The following is a 24,957-nucleotide window of genomic DNA, read 5'->3' on the forward strand; positions in this document are numbered from 1 at the left end:
CTTGTTTGTTGGCATCTGATTTCAGGGAGTAGAAGTGGGAATATAAGGGCTTGATTCAGGATGATGCTGTTTGAAAGTAAAGGCCCTTCCTGTGGCCCTGCCTCTCTTCTCCAGGTCAGTCCTTGTGTAGAGCAGGTGAGGTCAGAGCCAAAAGGGGCCTGTAGATCACCTGTCTTTCAGCACTTCCAGAACTGGTTGTGCTCCTGTGTTTTCCTGCAGAAACAAGCTCTCAATGGCACTGGGGAAAGAGCAGTGCTTTTCTGTCTGCCTGCATTGTGTGGGGTGGGAATTCTCTGGCCAGAACAGAGTACGGAGTGGAAAGAGTTCACAGCTAGAAAAGCTTTCCCAGGCAAACACTGGGCTCCCTCCATCTCTTGACTGCTGTTTCTCTCCCATTTTAGGAGCTAGTCACTTTCAGTGTTCTCAACATTTCTTCTCAGAGTACTTTTCCTTTATGTAATCCTCAGGACTGGGTTGAAGGAGGCAGTCAGGAACACGTACTAGTTTTGACATCTTGTGCAAGAATGGGAGCTATGGTTTCAACTATCTGTTTGTGTCTGTGACACTCATCAAACTAAATTCTTTAATGATAGTAATTGTTTGTAATACTTTAAAATGACTTATATTACAGACTTGGTGCCTAATAAGTGTTGAAAGTACATCAATTTAAAAGGATGATTCCATTAAAAATAGGGATTTACTGGTAATGTCACTCACTTAGTATTGTACAACATGACTAAATTTAGCAAAAACAATACAAATGAAATTTCAGAATCATTTAGATCACTCAGAGGTGGTTGTAAATTGGTGATCAGAATAGAAGAAAATAACTGACAAAAGTTTTATAATTCTCAGAATATTTAACCATCATTAAGAGAGCTGTTGTTGTTACCCCCATTTTTAAGGTAAAGAGGTAAAGTGGGCCTAGAAACGGGCTTTAACTTTTTTAGATGTTGATCCTTTTCTTCTTTGTTCTTTAGTGATTTGCTATCTTGTGAGTATTTGATCTGTGATATTGATCTGATCTCTGCAATTGTGTGTCTCTTTCTGTACTGTGAAAATGGTGCTCAGTAACTTTGAAGTCAAGAGTTTAAAGCCAAAGGACTTGCAAGACCCTGTGTAATTTGTCTCTTTCTTGTCCTTCCATTTCATCTTGCTCCTTACTAAGTTTCCCTTGCCACACTGGGCTTCTTACTACCAGGATGCCAAGTATGCATCAGTTTCAATATATTTGAAGTTACTGTTCAGTCTACCAGGAGCTTCTTCCCGCACTTGGTTTCTTTATCTCCTTCAAATCTTGGTGTGGATGCAACATTCTCAATAAGGCCTTCCCCGACTGTCTTATTGCAATGTGAAGAACATCTGGTACTTCCGATCCTGTTCCTGACATTGTTTTTCTCTTAGCAGTTAGCGTGTAGCCCTTCTAGGACACTCTACAGCGTGGTGAGGTGTCATGGTATATGTTGTTGTCTGATTTTTCTTACTATGTCAGTTCCAGTGCTTGGTAGGTACAGTACACAAATGCTCAGTAAGTGTTTGTTGAATGAAAGAATCCAGGAACAAAATTCAGTTGATAAAATTTAACATTTAAAGTACATTAACCAGCAGCATGCATTGATGAAAAGATGGAGATTTATTTTAATTCACTAAGTTCTGTTTCAAAGGTTTCTTTAGAGTTGCTGTGCATGTTAATTTACATAAAACCTACTACATTTCTTGGAAAAATATGATTCTGTGTAGAAGGTAGATAACACAGTATATACTATGTACATTGCATATTTGTTTAGTAAAACAATTTAGATTGACAGGTATAGAATACAACCTGAGACCTGATTTAATTATAGGTTTCTTTTTTGTAGAATATTTTCCTTACAAATCCTTTCTTTGAACACTAAAATTGGAGGTAGAAAGTGATTAATGTCATGTTAACATCCAAAAAATACCCTAAATGATGAAATATTATATTTTGATATCAGAATATTATGAGTTCTAATCCTTTTATGATAAGTTGTCATTCTATATTGAGTATTTGTTTTCAAATTATAAAATAGACATTTTCCTGAAAAGGTTTATTTTTAAATATGTCTTTTCTTTTCTTGTAGATCTGCTTTGAGATCACACCGAAATGACCTGTACTCACCGTTGATAACTTCACCTGGGAAAGAAACAGTGTTATTTTTTATTAAAAAAAAGCATAAAGAAAACAAATGACCAAAGGAATCATGCCAGATGCCAAATCTGCATCTTTTTCTATCATCCATTTGTATTATTAGCCCATCAAGGCAACTGATTTTACATGAAAGAAAATTTGTTCATCGGTACTACTTTTTGCAGTTTAAAGAACTCTTTTTCATCTCATTGTGTACAACTCTCCAGTAAAATTAATACATAAATATCTTGAAGGCCTTGTTTTTTAAAAGAAAGTTCTTATAACTTTCTTTTTAGCTTTCAAACCTTCAACATTTATTTACCCCATTTTTATTCGTTGAAGTTCTCAAAAATTTATTGCACTAGGAAAGCTATGAACTTGGAAACTTACTTTCTTAAAACAGACTATTGTGAATTTAACTGGCGAATTCAAGACATCATCCACTTTATTATCAGGAATATAACATAAGTGTACAGTTCTTAGTTTTAATGCAAACAAAGTTGCTTGAATATGGCCTGGGTAAAATTCTTACGGAAACCTGGTGGCAATCTTGGAAAAGCTTACCAACCTGGAAGTATGCTATCGTTAGCCCCTACCAAAGGCTTGTTAAATGAACCAGGACAGAACAGCTGCTTTCTTAATAGTGCTGTACAGGTGAGACCATAATTACTGACTACATTTTTAAAAAAATACTTTTCAGGAAATACTTTAATACTTCTTTAACTACTAAATTATGAACAGTTATTAGCTGGAATAACTTTTAGTACCACTTGTAATGGGAACAAAAAGTATTCTGGCTGGACATTTAGTTTTTATAGTAAACGGAAATGGTGTTTTTGTCGACAGGATGATATATTACTGTGATATGAAAACCGTTTTACTTAAATATTTAGTAAAGTAAGAATGTTTGTAAAAATATGGAAACTTTTTATTTACTAAGAATCCCCTCTCCTCTAGAAAAATAAAAAACAAATGACATGAATCAAAAATCTGTTGTAGTTCTCAGTACATAGAACAGCAAGAAGCAAGCCCCTTAGTTTGAAATGAGTCCACAATAATATATATATGTATAATATATATAATATATATGTGTTTTTTTGAATTACAGTGCTCAGACTCCTTACACGTGTCTCTGTGGTCTTTAAGTTACCTCTGCAGTCATCATTAGAGTACTTTCTTTTAGATTGAAGCTCAATCCATTTGCCTCAATATTTGCTAAAATTCTTGTAGTTAACAAATTATTTTAATCTATTTTTCTGCCTTAATAGCTTTTCTTCTGTGTAATATGATCTTTATCTGACAACTCTACTCCTAAAAGCTGAGAGGAGACAGAGAAATATTGCTTAATGTATTTGACAAATAAATCCATTCAGAACTCAGTCAGTTCTCAGACATCTTGGTTGCTCTCTTCTTGGATCACATGTCATGGCTGAAATTTTTTTAACTCACCCAGGGAAAGAGAAGTAATTGGTTACAGTGGTACCTTTGTTCATGAATACTTTCTGTTTCTGCAGTTTGGTTCACAAACAGAAGCATTTGACAAAATTTTGTTTCTGTTTGCAAACTCTGCATTGGGTAATGAATACATCTGTGATCCTCTTTTTTCACGGAGACAAATGTGGCCATCTTTTCCAAAATCATAGAACAAATTAAGTTAGTGAATCAAGGCACCACTGTATAAGAAAAGCATTTATTTTTTTATTTTTTATTTTTTTGTACCAGGGATTGAACTCACAGTCTCATGCTTGCCAGGCAGGCACTTATGCCACTGAGCTAAATCCCCAGCCCTGCATTGAATTCTAATTTACTTTAGAGAATTAAATAGCAGTCAGTATTTTTCCTTCCCTTAAAGATGTCACTGGTACTAAGTATTATGAAAAAAGAATATATTTATTTAATGTCACTGAATTTAAGAACATTATAAAGTACCATAGGACCTGGAATTAGATACCTTTGATTGAATTAGATTAAAAGAAAGGACTTGTATCATATCAGATCTTTTGTTACTGTTTTTCACCTCTACATTTTTCCTTCTATTTCTATACCTTTCTGTCTTAGTTACTTTTTACTCGTTGCTGAAACAAAATACCTGAAACCCAAAGTTGTGAAAGGAAAGGTTTATTTCTTACAGTTTTTGGAGGTTTCAATCCGTACTCAGTTGGCTCCAAGGCAGGCGGTTATGGCTGGGCCGCAGTTCATGGTGGCTGCAAACAGCAAGCAGGAACTGGCAAAGAGCAAGACACACCTTCTTCCTGCCATTACATCATATCCTGGCTCCACCCCTAAGTGGGTGTAGCACTGACACATCAAGCCAAGCACTAGACAATGAACCATCACAAATGCACAATGCAAACTCATGAGGCCTGACATAAACCATGATATTCCAGTCTTGGTACCCAAGACTCATGTACATCCTTCATACAAAAGACATTTATTCCACCTCCAAGAGTTGCCAAAGTCCTTAGTTTCAGCATTGCTGAAAAGTGCAAGTCCCAAGTCTCCTCCAATATCTATGGCAAACTCTTAACTGTGAATCCCTGTACAAATGAAACAAGGTTAAACATTTCTGAAATGCAAAGTCAGGAGGTAAACATTACCATTCCAAAAGTTACAAACGGGAATATAAAGCATTGGAAACAAGGCAAGTCCAGCATCTAGCAGGACAAACATTAAGTCCTAGAGTTCCGTGCTCAGTATCTGAAGCAATCTGGTAGCAAGATCCAAAAGGCTTGGGTGATTCCACCCCCATGGCACTTCCAGGGATATCAGCCCCTGCAGCTTCTCTCTTAAATCCTCTCTGCTCACTTTTTGCAGCTTTCCTTAGATCACCCACGTTCCTGGCTTTTCCAAACTTCTGGGGTCTCCACTGCACCTTCGGCTTCACCTTTACATCTTCACAAATTGCCCTCTCAGGGGCACACTGCTTGGCCTCCCAGGCCCTTTGCAATCGAGGTGGAAGCCATCTTACCCTCAGAATTTGTGCATTTTCCTTGCACCTAAAATCAGCGCCTTGTGGATGCCGCCAAGGTCTGCTGCCAGCTGAAGCAGTAGCCAGGCTTTTCTCTCTCTTGGCTGTAGGGGTCAGTTGCCTGGATTGCAGGGCTCTGTTTACCTGATTGTGATGAAAAGCTTGTCTGTGTTGCCGCCATTCTGGAAATTCAAGTGGCCTCTGTCGCCATTCTGGAACCTCACATGGCCTCTGTCATGGAGCATAGTGCTCTGCAGCTTTCTCCTCTGAGCAAATTCTTTCACCTTGGCAGTGAGGCTGCAAAGGGTGGGGACCCGCTTCCTAGGGTGCCCCAGGGCCATCTTTCTTATCTCTCTGTTTCTCCTCAGCAATCAAAATCTCAACTCTGTCTTTACATTCCACAGCCTCCTGGCATTTTCCTTCTGGGCAAACTCACAGTATTGCAAATTATCCTGCTGGGCTCTTTGCTCTTGATTTGCAACATAAAGCCGGCTAAAACCCTCCAACAATACCCATGCCACAGACTCAACATTTGATTGCTTTTTAATTTCTTTTTCAAGATTAATCAGTCCATTGCCCTTTGTTTCAGTCTCAGGCAAAGTCCCTGGGCATGAGCAAAGTGCAGACAAACTTTCTGCCAAGCCGTAACACAAATCATGGGGAGTCCAACAACCAATGCAGTCCTTTTTCCCAGCAGAAACCTCCCAAACCTGATCTTTATCATGAGGCTATCAGCCTTCTGGTCTCCTGAGCTCTGACCAGAATCTCCTCTACAGAATAGCCTAAGCTGCTCCAGCTCTATGCATCCAGGCGACATGTCTGAACCTTTCCAAACTCTGCCCACAAGCCATTTCCAAAGCCTCTCAAAAGACATGGCCAGGTATAGTCACAGCAAACGACCCCACTCCTGGTACCAAATTCTGTCTTAGTTACTTTTTACTCATCACTGAGACAAAATACCTGTAGCCCAACGTTGGGAAAGGAAAGGTTTATTTCTTACAGTTTTTGGAGGTTTCAATTCATATTCAGTTGGCTCCAAGGCAGGCAGGCATGGCTGAGCAGCAGTTTATGGCAGCTGCAAACAGCAAGTAGGAACCAGCAAAGAGCAAGACACACCTTCTTCCTGCCATTACCTTACATCCTGGCTCCACCCCTAAGTGGGTGTAGCACTGACACATCAAGCCAATCACTAGACAATGAACCATCACAAATGCACAATGCAAACTCATGAGGCCTAGGGGCCACAGACATAAACCATGATACTTTCTTTAGCTCTCAAAATACTGTCTGTAATAAAAAGCATATTGTAACAAGAGAAAATTCTAAGTAAGGAAACTTGCATGGTGAAAAAAGTAGAAAATTCCTATGATGATATACTCGTTTTTGTTTTTAATTTAATAAGCATTGCATTGAGCTTTACTCTGAAGGCTGTACTTTTCTATATAATTCTGTATGTGCTAATCACTGTTGTGTATAGATACGTGCTTCCACATTGTATGCTTTTCTTTCGCTTATCTTCTCTTTCTTCTGGCCTATTGATGATGAATTCTTTCAGCATTTGTATTTCCAGAAAAAATCTGTATTGCACATTTGTTTTTGAATGGTATTTTAACACATTCAGAGGAGCTAAACTGACAGTTGTCTTTTCCCATACTTAAAAGATTTTGCCTGTGTTTTAGATTTCATTATTTCTAATAAAAATCTATCACTGTGATCTTTGTTCTTCTGTGTATAATGTTATTTTTCTGTGCCTGTTTTTAAGATTATTTTTGAAGTAAAATTTTGTTTAAAGTAATTTAATTATGATGTGTCTTGACATAGTTTTTCTTCATGTCTTTTTGGTTTGGGTTTGTTAAGCATACTGGTTCTGTAAGCTTAGAATTTTAATCAAATTTAACTGTTATTTCTCCAAGTAGCTTGTCTTTCCTCATTTTTGGAAGACACCAGTTTCATGTATAGTTGGCTATTTAATATTGTACTATAGCTCACTAATGCTTTCTTTATTTTCTTTCAGTCTTTGGTTCTGCTTCATTTTGTGTGGCTTCTATTTCTGTCTTCAGTTCATTAATATTTTTCTTTGCAATGTGCAATACCATCCATTGTATTCTTTATCTTATATATTGTAGTTTTCATCTGTAGAATTTTGATGTAAGACTTAACATTCATGCTTCTACTGAGTCTTATCTCTAGCTTCTTATTAGTATGACACAAAGTTGCAATATTTTTTTCTGTAATGCTTGATAATTTTTTTAATTGAATGACAGATTTTAACTTGTTGCCTTACAGAGATTGTTATAGTCTTAAAAACAGTCTTAACTTTGTTTTAAAACAAGGTTAATTTATTTGGAAAAAGTTAGATCATTTTATTATGTTGTTAGGCAGGACAAGTTGTGCTTATTCTGTGGTTAATTTCTCTTCTCTTGAGACTTTTTAACCACTGCTCTGTGAATTTTAGTTTTCCACTTTGGCTGCTAGAAATAGGTCTGTGTGAGCTCTGGGCATTATTTCCTCTAATCTTTTTAGACATTTCATTTCCTGCCCTTCAGTAGTTCTCTCAAACTGCTTGCTGGAATATTCAAAGGAGTCCCTGTGTAGATCCATAAAATTATCTCTGTGCAGTCCTTCTGCAAAGTAGTTCTAGGGGCATCTTCTGGCCTCTGGTTAAGATATCTGTATAAACTGATTTGCAAAGCCAATCCTCAGGACAAAACAATTCAAATAGGCTTTATGTCACAAAAGCTTGATTTCATGTTAAAATTTAGAATACAAACGTTAATATGCAATTTGGTGAGTTTTTAAAAGTAACTGCTAAGAACAATATTATGGAATATATCCTGTATGAAATTAGTAAAAGTAAATCTTGTTAAAATAATATGGATCTATCATTAATTAAAGAAAATTTAAATGCCTTCTTATTATTTACTTTTAAGTTACTTCATATTATTTTGAAGTGAGGAACATGGTGAGAGATTTATATCTTTATTAAATGTTTTTGCACAGATGTATTGATTTGCAGTATGTATAAACTAATTAACCAGTATGCATAAACTAATAAATTCACCCAACAGCTAGCATAGACTTTAATGTTTTAAATAGGTGAGTAGAATGTAATCAATACTTTCAAATGAAATAGGATAAGAATTAACCATAATTAAAAATTATTTTGCAATAGAGATTTGCTAAAATAGGTTTTACATTATTGTGATGAGTGATATACAGAAAAGTATTTAAAAGTCACATAAAATATTTTTTCTGTAGTTTGCTCCAGTGTGACTTCCAAATTTTGTTACTCCCAGAAAACGTTAGTTATATTTGAAAGACTTCTCTAACTATAAAAGTTATAAAAGGCAGCCTGCTAGCTGAATATTTTGAACTCGTATCTGGAAAGCAGTACAATTAAGTAGGTTTGACTCGATAAAGCATTGAATTCTCAGGTTTAGAACAAAGTTATATGCAGTAGACGTCTGTGTGAACACTACTCATTATATTTATTTGAACCCTGCAACTGTAAGTGGTGGGCAAGATGTTGGGAATGTAGTCTCAACAAGTGCTTTGTCTGTGTTGTCCAAGAGAGTGAAGAGTAAAGCCAGCCAGACCAGGCAGCCCCTCTCCAGAGAGGCACCATCGGCCTCCGTGCTGAGCGGTCCAGTTGTCATTTACCTTCGTTTTTGCTGGGAAAATGAATTTCGATGTGAAATTTTTTATGGTACGATGAGATGATGTACAACAATTTCTAAGCACTACTGAATGCTTTGCAAAACAGAATGATGTATGAAAAATAAGTAGATGTTATGCTTGAAAAAAAGAAGTGTTTAAGAGAAATTCTGAAATGCCCTTCGGTTTTTGAGAAGTTAAACATACAGAAAACTTGAAGATCAATTTATTTTTACTCACCTTTTACTAAAATCTTGTTTTTAGTTAGAAGAAATGAGAGCTTATGAATGAAATTTTCTTTTTATCAGTATCGGGGATCGAACTCACAACCGCCTGCTTGCAAGGCAGGTACTTATGCCGCTGAGCTAAATCCTCAGCCCATAAATGAAATTCTTAAGTTATGTATTTGAGAAAAATAACTACAGGAAAACTTGAAGATGTCATTTGTTTATTGTAGCAGTAGGTATTCATTGTATGTCAACTATATGCCAGTTTCTGCTCTAAACACTTCACATACTATTATGTATTGTTTAATCCATGCAAGAATTGTGTCAGGGAGGACTATCTGATTGCAGTGTATAGAGTTCACATTTTCCAGAATGGTTTTTAGGGATTGGACTGATTGGTTTCAACAGTTATTGAGTGTTTGTTTTGTTTTTCTTTATCCTTGCCTTTTAGTAGCAGGTGATTTAGGACTAATTGCAGCACGTGTTTTCAGGTTATTCCTTAACTCCTGCAGCGTGTCATGCTGTGCCCTCATTACTGCATAGATATGAACTCTCATTGTTTAGGGACCGCACATATCTGATCACCTGTTTTTCTTGCTATAACCTGCTGACCTCTATTTAGTATAACCTACCTTTTAAGTCTGGTTGTATTTCCTCCCTAGATTTTAGTTTGTCCAGGTATTCGAATCACTTCCTCTTTTGTGTCTCTTCCAAGTCCATATTTAGCGTCCTGCGTTTCCTCTTCATGTCAGATCTTTAACTGAGGAGTTAGTTTTTCTTGCTCGAGGCCTGTAATGGTTTTTCAAGTGAGTCAGTAAGAATTTCTTCTGAACCCATCTTTTCTATATGCATGTCATATATGTAGTCATTTTATACTTGCTACTGTTTCTAATGATTTTGTGTATCTGATTATGTACAAGAGACTGAAAGAAAGTATTTTATTAATTTTTTTCAGTTTTTAGAATACCTAAATGTATCACAGTGACAAAAACCTCACTGTCTTTCTTCTCCTTCAATTTAGGTTTTATGGCAATTGGATATATTCCGACGAAGCCTTCGGGTTCTGACCGGACATGTTTGTCAGGGAGAAGCCTGCATATTTTGTGCATTGAAGGTAAACTTTCCATAGTTGTCAGGAATTAGTATTGCTTCTGCAAAAATATAATTTTGATACTTGATATATTTGATTAATTCATTTGTAGTTAAATTCATTGTCAAGTAATTCATAGTTTTATAGTTAATTCCTAAAAGTGTGTCTTAGGTTTTTGTTTTTATTTTCCACTTTTTTATTAGAACAGTTATAAAATAACCAGTTAAGAAGTATGAAACTGTTGGGAACGTTGCCCTTTTATTATTTTGAAAAAATTCTTTAGCAAATGCTTGTGAGCTACCACTGAGGTGTAGCTATAGCTGTTGATGCGGGGGTTACTGCAGTGAACAAAACAAGTCAAAATCTCCACAGAGTTTGTATTCTGGTAGGGAAGAGACAATAAATAAGCACCATTTGGAGTTTGTTCAATGGTAAGAGAAAAATAAGTCAGAGAAAGAGACCAGGGTGTGTTGAATGGCTACAAAAGCCTTTTTGCAAAACTGACACTTGACTCAAGATTGGAAGAGGTGATGGAGTGAGCAGAAGGCTGTGGGAGCTTCCAGGCAGACGGAAACAACCTGTGAGAGGGTGAGCACAAAAGAAATGGCGAAGAAACGTGAGTGCCGACAGCTGCGCAGGAGAGGAACAGTGATAACGGGAGTGTGATAGATTGAAAAGGTGTCCGTAGGTAATTTTATATTTTTTTCCCATGTAAAGTAGTTTTTTATACATGAGCTACTTTACAATGTGGGCCTCAGTGACTGATTCCTATCAAATAGAGTGTGGCAGAACTGATTTTGCAAGACGTCTGAGGTCGGGTTGGATTTGGAAAGGTAATAGAGTCCTCACCCGCTCTGACCCTTGAGGGGGCTTGTACTTGGAAGGGAGCCACCAGGCTGTGAGGAAGCCACCCAGCCCTGTGGAAAGACACACGCCATTCTGGACGTAGCTCCTGCAGCAGTCCTGGCCGGCCGTTAGCATCAGCTGCTAGCCCAGGTCCCAGCATTCACAACTTCTCAGATGACCGCAGGTAGAACAGGAATGAGCCATAATCAAGACCGATGAGTGGTTTTTTCCTGTAACTAAGTTCTGGGGTGGTTTTGTACAAGGAGGTAAATAACCAGAACAGGAGTTCAGATTGTATATGGCTTTATAGGCTTTTGTAATAATCTTGGCTTTTCCTCTCAGTAACTTGGGAAGTTGTAGGGTTATTTTCAATTGGAAGGTGATATAATCTGTTTGAACTAGACCCTTGTCTGCTGAGCTAAGGGAGACAAGGGCAGAAACGGGGAGTGTAGTCTACATTCCCCTCCTTTTTGTCATTAAAGTCTTTGGCCTGAGAAGTTAAGATTTAATTAGCGTGTTTAAAAGATGTTTTTATTCCTCTATATTCTTGAATTTTGTTAATGAATGTTCTCATAATACATAGGAAAATTTTTAAAAATTTGTATGCCTTAATTTATGTTCCTGGGAAGTCTGTTTGAATGGATTACCAAAAGTGGAAAATTTTAAGTTCTTTTTCTGAACATGGTAGAATAGTGTTACTGTCAGAAGATGAAGAATGAACCTAGGCCTAATTACAGGATCACTTTTGATTTACTGCATGGTAAATTTTGAGTGATTTGTCCAGTGGTGAAATCCAGGATGGTTCAGTCCCTTAGCCGCGGCCTTACCCTTTCATAGCCTGCATCGCGCCCTCCCCCAAGCGCCTCGGTACATACCCTGCTCCAAACTGGTCTCTTCTCAGGGCTGGCTCCTGTCTGCAGGTCTTTTCACTGTTACTCCTTTTGCCTACAGTACTTTTCTTCCTACTGTTCTCAGGGCCATAACATGCTGGCTCTTTTATGCCTCTTCTTTTTTTGTATCACTGAAGCCTTTCCTGACTAGGTAAAAGGTAAGCTGCATCTCTCTGTCCTTCCACCAGCATTCAGATCCCCTTTCTAATGCTTTTTCTCTCATACTGGATTCTTCACTTGTCTTTATCTTATCACATTCTGGCATGTTATATAATTATTTATTTGCATTTGCATTACTATACTAGAATGTAAGCTCCTTGAGGGCAGGGTTACTGTTTTCCAGTGTCAAACAATGCCTGGCCTACACTAGGCAAGTGAGGAATAGGTGTTGAATGCATAACAATCTTGTGTAATAGGTTTGATATCTTAAACATTGCCTAGACAAGTTAATTATTTAAATAAGAGGTAAAATGTGCGTCCTTTTATCTTCATAATCATCATTTTAGCTATTCTAATGGCTAACATTATAGTCCCTTAACTTTAAAAAAAAAGGATAGTGAATCCTATCATTTGTAACCAGCTTTATTTGGCTTTTTTTTGCATTGGATGTTTTATTTGTTTCTGTTTTTGTGTATGTGTGTGTCCAACTCAAATTTGAACTCTCGGTGATCCTCCTGCTCCAGCCCCCCTAGTGCTGGGATTAGGTATTTGTACCCAGCTGGCATTTTATTTTTTAATTCTTACTTATAAATTAAAAGTTTTTATGGTAAGCCAGCCATGCTGGTGCACACATGTAATCACAGCACTTGGGAGGCTGAGGCAGGAAAATTATTGCAAATTTGAGACTAGCCTGGGCTACAACATTAGCTGAAGGCCAGCCTGTCCTACATAGTGAGACCCTGCCTCAAAAAGACAAAAAAAAAAAAAAAAGTTTTTACAGTAGAGAACAGATTCTTGAAACAGCATTAGTGCTATTTCTAGCATACAATAAGTTGGCTTTAAGAAAACTTTTGTGTTTTTCCCGAGATAGTACAACCCCTTGAGATACAGAACATGAACAATTCTTATTTGGAATGTTTTTGTTCAAAAATTTCCCTTTTTGTCTCCTATTCTCTTCCCCTGATCATCATAAAAATAACTTATTAGAAAGCTTTGTTTGTCTTTATGGTAGGAGTTGAGCCCAGAGCCCCACACATGCTAGGCGTGTGCTGTACTCCTTTTGTTTTATTTGAGACAGTATCTCACTAAGTTTCCCAGGCTAGCCTAAAACTTGTGTTTCTCCTGTCTCAGCCTCGCAGAGACACTGGGATTATGGATATGTGCCATCACAGGCAACTCAAAGTTTCTTTTACACTTGAATTTGGTGAGGAAAATGAAACTGAGGTAAACACCTCCTCATCGCATCATCTTGAATAATGTTTCCATGGTTTCTTAGGGTTAGGTTAAAAGCTTCACTAATAGAGGAAAATAGACAACTGGGGTGAGTGGAATTCTCAAAAAAAAATCAAAAATAATTATTTGATTCTCCTGACTCCTTGTAAAAGGTACATATATATTTTTTAAAAAGCATCTTTAGTATAATCATAGAAATTGTCATTCCGTTAATATTATCTGAACTTTTTAAAAAATCAATTTGTCATTTTCTGAAGTTTATTTAATTTACCAGGAAAAGATACAAACAATCCTAACTTTTTTAAAAAAGTTAGACTTTTTAAAAAAGAGACGAGCAAATTCCTCTCATTTTTATGTGATTGTATGTTTATTTTGGTTAGCATGATTTTAATCTTAAACTTTGTTCCTTAAACAACTTTTATCAGACTCATCTGGAGAACAGTTCAGAAATGGACGTCACTTCAGGCCTACCCAGAGGCCTTGGGGTCACCTCAGCCCTCTGAGAGCAGCTCTGACAACCCTTTATGTCTGACTTACATGCACTGTAATACTTAAGAAGCTGCTACAACCGTTTCTATATTCACTGACAAATAATAGAGTTTTGTGTGGAGTTTTAGAGCAAAAGACTGTTCTGTCTTGGTTTCTAAAGTACGAGTTTTGAACTTGCTGTTGAAATGAAATTATTTAAAGATCTGCTTAAAGTTGTTGGCATTAAACTTACTGTTTGTTGCACGTTTGATTCCCAGACAATATTTGCACAGTTTCAGCACAGTCGGGAAAAAGCGCTTCCCTCGGATAACATGAGGCACGCTCTTGCAGAGAGCTTCAAAGATGAGCAGCGATTTCAGCTTGGCCTTATGGATGATGCTGCAGAATGCTTTGTAAGTATTTCTGATAATCTTCACATTATGTTTTTTTAATTCTTAAATATGTATATTTTGAGACAAATAAAACAAAAATTTATAAAAATGTTAAAGTGTCAGACCTGGTCAGTGGATCCATAGCTTACCCATTCTTCTGGGTTCGGTTTAAATCTATCTATGCTTTATGTTGTACTTTTGCTTTTGATTATTTGCGTCGCTTACCCATTCTTCTGTGTTCAGTTTAAATTCATCTGTGCTTTGTGTTGTACTTTTGGCTGATTATTTGCATTGCTTCAGTTTTCACTGAGTGGTAGCCTACAACAATATATTTATTTACTGGAGAAAAAATACTGCAAAGTATATATATTATCATTTAAGTTAGTGTTCTGTCTCCACAGGACTTACATGTACAACATGTAGCAATATTTTGCATTTACTGGAATGATTTGTGGACCAGAAGAGGGTCTTACAAGGCAGCTATCAGGGTCAATATTTCTGTAACCTACTCACTATGCTGACAATCATGGCTCTTGTTACCACAGCATTAATAAGTAGGGACAGACCTGATACAGCGTCTGAAATATATGTGTTGATTATTAAATGTGTTGGTAATATCACCTACATTTAAGATGTAACCACTTCTTTTTATTGTTCCTTTTTTTATTCTGCAAACTCTGTAAATTCTTCCTGCATAAATCCTTTTAAAGGTTTTCTTTTTGTATTATTTCCCTACCTCCACTTTTTCTTATTCTAAGACTACCAAATTAATATAAATTTCTTCAGGTTAATGTTTGCTCTTAATTCACATCTAGACTTTTTCTTCTGATGTTTTAGGCCTTTTTCAGTTAATCTCAAAATTATCTCAGCATTCTCTCTGAATTTTTTTAGGGTGATAGTTCCGTTCTGTTTCTCCCTACCTCTGTTTTATTTCTGTTTAACAGCCTTTGTTCAAGTTTCTGAGATGTTCATAACTATTTCATCCTATATGTCAAAGATCAAATTAAACTTATCACAAAAGATACGAGGAAACCACTTTAATCAATTTCCTGAATTTTTGTAGACTGTACTATTTGTGGAATTTATTTGGCATAAACGTGTTTTTATCTTGCTCTAAATAAGCATCTTATGGTTTCTGGGCTTCAATAGAAACTTCTTGACCAATACAATGCCAAGCATGCTTCTGCACGATTAAAATGTACCAATAACAATACACCCAACCATGAAACACATTTTTCATATTTTTCTACTTACAGTTGATTCACTACATAAACATATATCTTGTACAATATATTCACTTTGTGATTTTACTTAGTGTGTCAATACATGCTAATGATAATCCATACAATGTCTGGAAATCCAGCAAAAGTTACTTGCTTTTTCTTAACATGAAAATGTTAGGAACATAGAAAACTATGTTTTCTAAAATTAAATTCTAGATGTCAGTCACTGTGAGTTGGTTTTTAAAAGAATTTTTAAAATTTTTGTTACGATTATGTTACACTTTGTTAAGCATTTATTTTTAGCTGATACTACTAACAGTGAATAGGTGAACATTTGAACTGCTGACTGGAGAAGCAAGCTGAAAGGCTAACAACATGTATGCCACTCCTAAACTTACATTTTGAAAATTTTTCGGCTGGAGAGAGTTGTGTTTTGAAGTGTTCTTTGCAACATTAGCAACTCAGTTGTCTGTTTTATTTTTAAATCAGGAAAACATCTTGGAGAGGATTCATTTTCACATAGTGCCAAGCGGAAATGCAGACATGTGCACCTCTAAGTCATGTATCACTCACCGGAAGTTCGCTATGACTCTGTATGAACAGGTGATGGTTTACTTATTTTATTAGATATTATATTTGTGTTTTGTGATTGTTAGATTAAACATATGTTTTTACCTGTAGTGTATGTGTCGTAGCTGTGGAGCGTCATCAGATCCACTACCGTTTACAGAATTTGTGCGGTACATTTCTACAACAGCCCTATGGTAAGGAACTATGAAAGCATATTTAACAGCACATTTAAGCACACTGAACATTTATTCTGTGAAACAATAACATATATGTATTATCCTCCAAATAGCATAAGAGATAGAGATACTTATCTCACTTGCATACTATTTGTAATCTAGACTTACTACAGGTTGAGTATCCCTTATCCAGAGCGATTGGACTTGAATTATTTCAGGTTTCAGATTTTGGAATATTTACATTTATGCCTAATGAGATAGATGGGGACAGAGCCAGAGTCTAGCAATGGAATTCATTTAGGTCTCATGTATGAGTACATCTTATATACATAGCCTGAAGGTACTGTTAGTGTGTTTAGTTTGCCTGCATTTTGATTGCAGCCCCATCACAGTGAGGTCAGGTTTGTGATTTTTCTATTTGTGGCTTTATGCTGGCAACTCAAAAAATTTCATTTGAAATTTTTGATTTTCAGATCAAGGATGCTCAACCTGTAATTGAACGATTTAGAGATATATATACAAATTAGTTTGAACTCTGAAGGGGGTTAAAATGACAACCAGTGGTAAATTGAACTGCAAAATGATTTCTCTGTTTTTAAGTGGCTCTCTTTGTAGTAGCTATGCTTCCTGTCTGCTCTGCTACATCCCTTCATGATGATAAAAGCTGGGGTAAGCAGAAAAAAAGAAAACTGTGAACATAATCCTCACTTAGATGATCATATTTGAGGCCTCAACACTCGGCTTAAGTTAAAATATGTCATGCTGTCCTGCTTGCCCCTCCCCTTTATCAGCTCTCTGTCTGTGAAGCTCTAGCTAGTGAAGGATCCAGGAAGGATCCCTGGATTTACATAATAGAGATAGAGTACTTTCCTGGGACTTGAGAGTATAACTCATTGATGGAGGAAAAAATGAAGAAGATGCCTGTAATATAGCGGAGGGTCATTCCTGGTTTAAAAGAAAAATGAAGATTGTAAATGTTACCAGAAATTTTTATACAAAACACATAACATGCATTGATAATTAACAGAATGTATCAGTACATGAGTTAGGTGACATGATGTCAGTGTTTTTGTCCATGCACAAAGTGAATGTCACATGTTCATCCATTTCATATTACTAAAATTTTGTATTTCTTGAATATAGCACTATTTCTTGTTTGGTTATTTTAGTATAAGCACTTTTCTTACAAATGAAATTTCTAAACACTGGTTTACAGAAACATTCATTCTAAGCTCCCATCAAGTATAGTCAATTGTGCAAAAGGATAGTTTTTAAGCAAGGACAGACCTTAAATTAAAAACTGTAAAATTTAAACTTTTTTTACTGGTACTTAGTATTGCATATCATTTATTGAATGTTTACTGTATTCCGGGCTGTAGGTAAATTGTTGGTTTTAATGTTAACAAAAAACTTTCATTGAAGAAGAAATGGGTTTAATGAGGTTAATCTGGCAAGTAGATGGATTACAATTGAATTCAGACCTATTTGACTTCAGAATTTGTCTAGGTAGCCACTATTCTTAAATTGTGAGTTTTATAAAACCATTGTATGCAGTTTAAATGAATTTATCAGATTTATTGCTTTTGTAGTATGCTTATGAAGAGTTTTTAGTTTAGTTTTAGTTATTGAGTACTTCTAAATTGCTTAAGCCATTAAACTATAAACTATATCCATGAAAGTTGCATTACTACTAAACAGAACCAGAACATTTAAAATGGAAATTAGTAGAAATGTTTCAGCTTTGACATTCCTTTTAAAAAGTTAACTATTTAAATAGTTGCTTAAAATTACTGTATTAAAACCTTGATATGTAAAAATATGATGTAGGAAGGGTGGCTAATTAGTGATACACTTATCCCATAATGTATTAAAACTGTAGTCTCCAATAAAATAACTAGAATCCATACTAAAAATGAAGGCACTTATTTGACTTAACCTTGGCTATTTCTTGTGCATTTTGTCAACGTAAGGCCATCTCCTAGAAGAAATTCATAACTTTGCTTCTTGGTATTTTGGGCAAGAGATGAATCTTTCCTATAGTTTTGTCATTCTTGTTAGGACAGAGTTGAAAGTCCTTACTTACTAAGTTTTACAACAAAGGAAGCATTGTCTTAGAATTACTGCCAGATAAAGCATCTTATCTTCATGTAGTCCCAGACAAAAGTATGAAATTTCATGTTGTTTTATTCTATACTTGTCCTAATTTTTTTATAATAGGATTGCCAAATTTAATATTTTTCACTTTATAGAAACTTTATGGTCAGGTTTTTTTTGGGCAAAGTCATATTTTAAACAGAAGTAATTCTCACCCATATTGACAATTTTTCATATCTATTATATGTAATTTATTAGATGTTAGATTTAATAAATCTTTAGATCTATTAGGTTTATTAGATTAAGTCCATAGACTGAATTTGAGCCTGCTTTTCTCTTTTGTAGCAGTGAAGTTGAAAGAATGATGGAAAGACATGAACGCTTGAAACCTGAAATGTTTGCAGAATTACTCCAAGCAGCAAATACAGTAGATGATTATAGGAAATGTCCAGTAAGTGCGATTTGAAGAATATTGGTATATTTCTGTATTTGTAAATTTGAAACTAGGTATTCAAAAATTATCATGTAAACATTCTATATAAAGTTAATTTTAAGAATTTATCATTTAAATTTGTTTTAAATAGCTTTATACCATTTGAGCTATTTATTTTCACAATATTTCTTTAAAATCTCTTAGGTTGTGAAGGATTTAAAGTACCGTATGTTGACTAAAATTTTTGAAGTTCTAAAATGTATCATTTAAATAAAGATTTTTTTCCTTTGAATAACCAGGATAAATTATATTCTTTTCTAGTGTTAATAATTTCAAGGGCTCTCTGTTTTTCTTAGAAGAATAATCTAACAAAAATAGCAAAGAATACTTTGATTTAGAATAACTTCTTGGGGCTGGGGATTAGTTTAGTGGCATAGGCACCTGCCTGATAAGTGCAAAGTGATGAATTCAATCACTGGTACCAAAAGAGAGACAAAAAAAAAGAACTTAAAATAACTTCTTGCTTAATCAATGATTAAGACAAATAGCTAGTTAGAAGTAAATTTTAACAAACTGAAAGACTTCAGATACGTTAAGACTATCATTATGTAATATAAACTGTAACTTTTGTCTGTGATATGTCTATTTTGATTTTTCAATGCATGCTTTTTCTGTTTTCCTGTAGAGTAATTGTGGTCAAAAAATAAAAATTCGTCGTGTTTTAATGAATTGCCCGGAGATTGTTACCATTGGTTTAGTCTGGGATGCTGAGCATTCTGACTTAACTGAAGATGTTGTTCGGAATCTTGGGACTTACCTTTATCTTCCTGGGGTATTGTAACTCTTTTTATTTTTTTTCCTTTTATTTTAAGTTTCTCTAAAATTTCTGTATGTATCATATTACATTTAACTTTGCCTTTCAGAACCTAAATTTTTTTAAAGGAAGTAATAATATCCAGATGTACTTTAATACAAATAAATTTAATCAAATCAGGTTAACTGGAATGCTTTTCTGACATAAAGTAATGGCTTTTGACCACAAACTAAACTGTCTTAAGCTCTTTCAATCTGGAATGATGATGATGATATTGTATTTATATGATAAATATTAATCCAAAAAATGGTTTAAGATTTAAAATTACATTGATCTCAATATGCTTATTACAACATTGATCTCAATGCTTATTTAAAATTGCAACTCAAAATTGCATTGATCTCAGTATGCTTATTATTTTCTTAATATATTTTGGTTCACATTACAATTCAAATTTCAGAAAATTTTAATTTAGATACCTTTCTAGGCTGTCCAGATGTGTGACTCAAGAATTACCAAGAATATGTAATTTATCTTGTATTTTTAGTATATTAGTCAAATGTTACTGGAAATAGTGTGTTATTGAACTGATTGTAGTGAATTCATTTTATGGGACTTAAAGCTTCTATAGACTAATTAAAAGTAGTAATTCTGTCAATGATGCAGTCAGTGGTGCCTTTAGTAATAGTATCATAATACTGTAGAACATTGGGGTAATATGCATGCAAATTTTTTTCATGAGTAAAATATTGATCAAATTGTCCTTTGTTTCATAAGACATAGTATTAAACATACATTATTATTTTTTAAGCAGCTTTTCTATAGAGTTACTGATGAAAATGCCAAAAACAGTGAACTCCACCTTGTTGGTATGATCTGCTACAGCAGCAGACATTACTGTGCCTTTGCTTTTCACACTAAGAGTTCCAAGTGGGTGTTTTTTGATGATGCAAATGTGAAAGAGGTAAGTAAGTGTTTCACTTCCTAGCATTATTGTGACTTTCTACTTTGTAGTAATAAATAATAACAAAATGATGATACATAACAGATAATGAATGAATATAACGATGATAGCGTTCAATTCAAACTTTTATTGAAAGTTGACTTATTCTGAAGCCAACTTTTAAACCAGTTTCTAGAATAGTGAAAATTTGACTAATAAATGTTAATACACAAATATGTAATTATTAGTAATTTTTATGTCAATGATGCTATTGTCTGATGTATAATTACTACATGTGTTTCTGTTTAGATGATTTATAGTTGCTTTGTATAACTTGTAATGGAAATGTACTGCTTTTCTTTTGACCCATTTTCAAAGTTTGCATGTAGCAGGGCGATTTAGATGTGTATATGGTTCATAATTTATATTTTTTGATAAATAATGTATGTAAACATTATAATACTGTCAAGTAGTGAAAATATTTCTTTCTGTCTTTTCTTCTGTCACTTGTTTGTTTCTTTCAGTGGTACTGAGAATTTGAATCCAGGGTCTCATGCATGCTAGGCAAGCACTCTACTATTGGATACTGAGCTCTATCTTCAGCTTTTGAAGTTTTTTTTATTTTTAGGCAGAAACTCTCACTAAGTTGCCCAGAGTGGCACTGAACTTGTTTCCTGCTGCAGCCTCTTTAGTAGCTGCCTTTACAAGTATTTGCATCAAACTGCATAGCAGGCTGAGCAATATTTCTTCATGGGGAAGAATCACCTGTGGAACTTCTTAATAAGCACAGTGTACCTGGGTCTTGAATTCTGAATTAACTTAAATAGAGACAAGTAATTAAAGTTTTTTAAATTGTTCAGGAGATTCAGACTGAACATAGTTAAAAACTGTTGATTGTAGAAATATTATTTCAACTTTCTGGCTTTGAGAACTGTGTTATGAAGCAGTAAATGTATATAAAAATAGGTGTTCCTTAGTATGTTGTAAGGAAATGGTAAGAAATTTTATTTAATTTTAATGCATTGAAGGACCATTTGTCAGCACTATTATTTTGTAGAGAGAGTTCTTAGCATTCAGTAAATGTGAACCATAAAATGGCTGAAAAACTAAACTTTCATGAAAAACATGAAGCATAAAACTTGCTTTTTAGTAAGACACTATTAGGAGAATGAAACAAGCCGTAGACTAGAAGAAAATATTTGTTAGACATAGATCTAGTAAAGACTGTGTCCAGAATATGTTTAAAAATCTTGCAGCTCATTATTAAAATCTACAGTTTAATTTTTAAAAATTAGCAAAAGATTTTCACATTGCATCAAAGAAGTCATATGAATGACTCTTGAAATTATATTCAACATATTGTTAGCTACACGATAAATGCAAATAATAGTTCACCACGAGTCTGCAGTATTTACCCATTTATAATAGGTAAATTAAGACACTGACATACCGTGAATTGGCAAGGATGTGGCAAAGTAGATTGTCACCTGAGCCGCCTGGGCCTGAGACTGAACAGTCATTTGAGAAAATAGTCTGTCAGTTCCTCATAAATTTAAGTACACAATTACTCTATAACCCAGATATTCCACTCCTATAAAAGCATGTGTTCACACCAAACTTGTACTTCAGTGTCCATAGAAAAAGCTAGAAACAAGCTCAGATGTCCAGCAGCAAGCGAATGAGTAAATTGTCAGTCACGAATGTGCTGATGTGGAGAAATGAAAGCAGTATGCTATGTGAAAGAAGCCAGTCGTAAAGGACTGTATACTAGGAATCCATTTGTATGGAATCTAAACAAGGAAATAAAGTTGGAAAGTAGATCAGTGTTTCAGGGACTGCAAAGGGGCAACGGGGAGACTTGGGCTTGCAGATTTCATGATCATACACATTTGTCGAAGCACACTGACTGGTACACTGAGCTAGATTATTTTATGTAAATTATGTCTCCGTAAAGCTGATGATAAAATGTTCTTGTTTTTATTTGAAAATCAACACTTTGCATTACCTAGTGCTTTGGTATAGAATTATTAAGAAGTTCTATCTTGATTCCTTTAGATATCCTGAGATTAATATAAGTCACTGTTTATTAATATAAGTAGCAATGTTTCAGAGCTCATACTTTGTATTTACATAGTTTTAACTGTCAAAATATAGGGAAAAACTGGGTGTACTGATCACCCTGTGAGGTCTTTTCATTGTTTTGTTTTCAAATCATCTCTTCAAATTTATTAGAATCTCAGATGAAGAGGCTTTATAAATAGTATTTGTAGTTTGAAGTGCTTGAGGATTTTTTTCCCTGCAAGAACCAGTATGGTGGGATTCTTTGTGATTTGTTCATTTGTTGTCTTTAATTTTTAAATCAATTTTATAGAAGTATAATTTTCAGAAATTAAAATGCGTCCATTTTAATTTTATAATTTGACTTGCAGTAGAGGTACACACCCCCATAACCACCATGATGAGTATATAGAACGGCGGTGGTGGTGAACCTATTCACAAATGTTACTGTGTTTTTCTTTTAAGACAGAAGTGTTAATGTACGAATTGGTTTTTCTAAACTGAAACTTCAGTATTTAGGTTTAATTGTTTTGTTTGCCCTTCATGATAAGTGGGTTTTGGGTTGCAGTTTGGCACTCAGTGTCTAAAGGATTCACTCTCACTGCTATCGAGCAGTTTCATAAAATTCTCTCATGCATGTTTGCTGGTAGCTCTCCACTTCACCTCCGGCCCGGGAAACCACAGATCTCACTCACCATAGACAGAGTTCACCCACAAAATGTATATGTACTCAGTAGTTCACCACACTAATTATGCCTGGAAGCTGATGGCCTCCACTTTGAGCACCTCTTGTAATTGTAGAGGCCAACAGTGACTTATATTAATCTCAGGATATCTAAATAAATTTAGTGTAAAATATTTATGCAAATTGTTCCTCCTGATGTATACATTTTTTGGTGGACTCTGAATCTGACTTCTTTCTCTCAGCATAAAATGTCCTTACAAGTCATTCAGGTTGCTTGTATCAGTTCATTTTTATTGTTATGTTTCATTTAATGGCTGTTATAACAATTTATCTATTCACTTGTTGAGGAATAAGCAATCTTTGAGTGTATTTTTCCCCATTGCTTCTAGATGATCTGGGGGTTTTTTGTGTGTGGTATATATTAAACTTTGTTAGAAACTACCCAGTTGATTTTCAAAGTAGTTGTACCAATTCATATTCCTGTTGGCAGTCCATGAGAATTTCTGAGGCCTCAGCAGCACTCGGTGTGGTTCGTCTTTTTACTTCCCAGACTTCTAGTGGGTGTGTACTGTCATCTCACCTTGGATTTCTCTTGGGAATGATACAGTTTTGAGCTTTTTTTCTTTTAAAGTGAAAACAATGAAAATAACAAAGTTTCAAAACAGGTTAGTAGGAGAGCTATAATAATTGATACATTGTGTATTGTCATCATCCTAGTAAGTAGAGACCAAGATACAGGCAAAATATCTTGTCCAAACAATATTAGCCCAAACCTTTCTTTTCAGTGAACTGACACTAGCTGTATCTTAACTATCATGTGTATAAATATATTTTTTTCTTTTTCTTTCCCCTTTCCCCATCACTGTCTTTTTTTTTTTTTTTTTTTTTTTTTTTTTTTTTTTGAGCAGTGTCTTCCTAGTTCACAGTGTCTATTGTATATTTTGGATCTTACTTACTCGTTCAGTTTCTCACTAGTGAGGCAAGATGATTTTACACGTATAGGTGTAACATTTCACTTAGGAGTATGGCCTCGAGCTTCATCCATTTACCTATAAAAATCTCCAGTTTATACTTCTTTATGGCAGAGTAATACTCCATTATATAAAATGGAGCTTTTTTTCAAGTGCTTATTGGCCATGCCTGAGGTTTTTTTGGTGAAGTCTGTCTAAATGTTTTTGCCAGATTTCAAAATGAATTATGGGGGCTGGAGGTTTAGCTCAGTGGCATAAGTGCCTGCCTTGGAAGCAGGCAGTCGTGAGTTTGATCCCTGGTACCGATAAAAAGGAAAAAGACCAAAAAAAAAAACCAAACAAAATGAATTATGTTATTAATGAGTTGTGGGAACTCTTTATTTTGTGCACTAGTCCTTTATTAAATGTATGGTATTGTTTTTTTAATTTCTTATGGTTTATCCTTCCAAGAAGAAAGTTACTAATTTTGATTGAGGGCATTTTATGATTTTTTTCCTTTCACAGTTTGTTTGCTATTTTAAGAAATCTACGACTTCCCATGGTTGTAGGTTTTCTTTAGTTTTCTTTTGTAAGTTTTATAATTTTGACGTGATCTATTCTGAGTTATTCTTTATGTTCTATGGGTAATGGGGTGAGAGTTTTTCTCAGATGGGTACCCAGTTTTTTCAGTATCATTTGTTGAACAGACTTTTAAAATATTTCTCCATTGAATTGCATGGGACTCTTTGAAAAGTCAGTCAACCATGTACAGGGAAGGCTTTTAAAACTTTGATAATTAAACCTTTTTTTATTTTTTTAGTACTGTGTATTGAACCCCATGGCATTGCACATGCTAGACAAACATTCTACCACTGAGCTGTATCCCCTGCCCTGATGATTAAATCTTGATATAAAAAGTCTGCCATTTTTTCCCA

At 34.9% G+C, this 24,957-nt stretch overlaps 1 protein-coding gene across 1 annotated transcript in view; it reads left to right on the forward strand.

The window, feature by feature from the left end:
* The window catches only part of Usp53 (ubiquitin specific peptidase 53), a 103,909-nt gene that overhangs the window by 17,758 nt on the left and 61,194 nt on the right, over positions 1 to 24,957 (forward strand). The window contains exons 2-9 of the mRNA XM_063260711.1: positions 2,103 to 2,803; positions 10,020 to 10,112; positions 13,963 to 14,097; positions 15,789 to 15,902; positions 15,981 to 16,063; positions 18,485 to 18,590; positions 19,258 to 19,404; positions 20,201 to 20,350. Coding sequence (XP_063116781.1) covers positions 2,660 to 2,803; positions 10,020 to 10,112; positions 13,963 to 14,097; positions 15,789 to 15,902; positions 15,981 to 16,063; positions 18,485 to 18,590; positions 19,258 to 19,404; positions 20,201 to 20,350 — 972 coding nt within the window. The 5' untranslated portion in view covers positions 2,103 to 2,659. The remainder of the gene's footprint in view (positions 1 to 2,102; positions 2,804 to 10,019; positions 10,113 to 13,962; positions 14,098 to 15,788; positions 15,903 to 15,980; positions 16,064 to 18,484; positions 18,591 to 19,257; positions 19,405 to 20,200; positions 20,351 to 24,957) is intronic.

The sequence above is a fragment of the Cavia porcellus genome, unplaced genomic scaffold (genome assembly GCF_034190915.1).
Source record: "Cavia porcellus strain 051 isolate PalLab524CR breed Dunkin Hartley unplaced genomic scaffold, mCavPor4.1 scaffold_14, whole genome shotgun sequence".
NCBI lineage: Eukaryota > Metazoa > Chordata > Mammalia > Rodentia > Caviidae > Cavia > Cavia porcellus.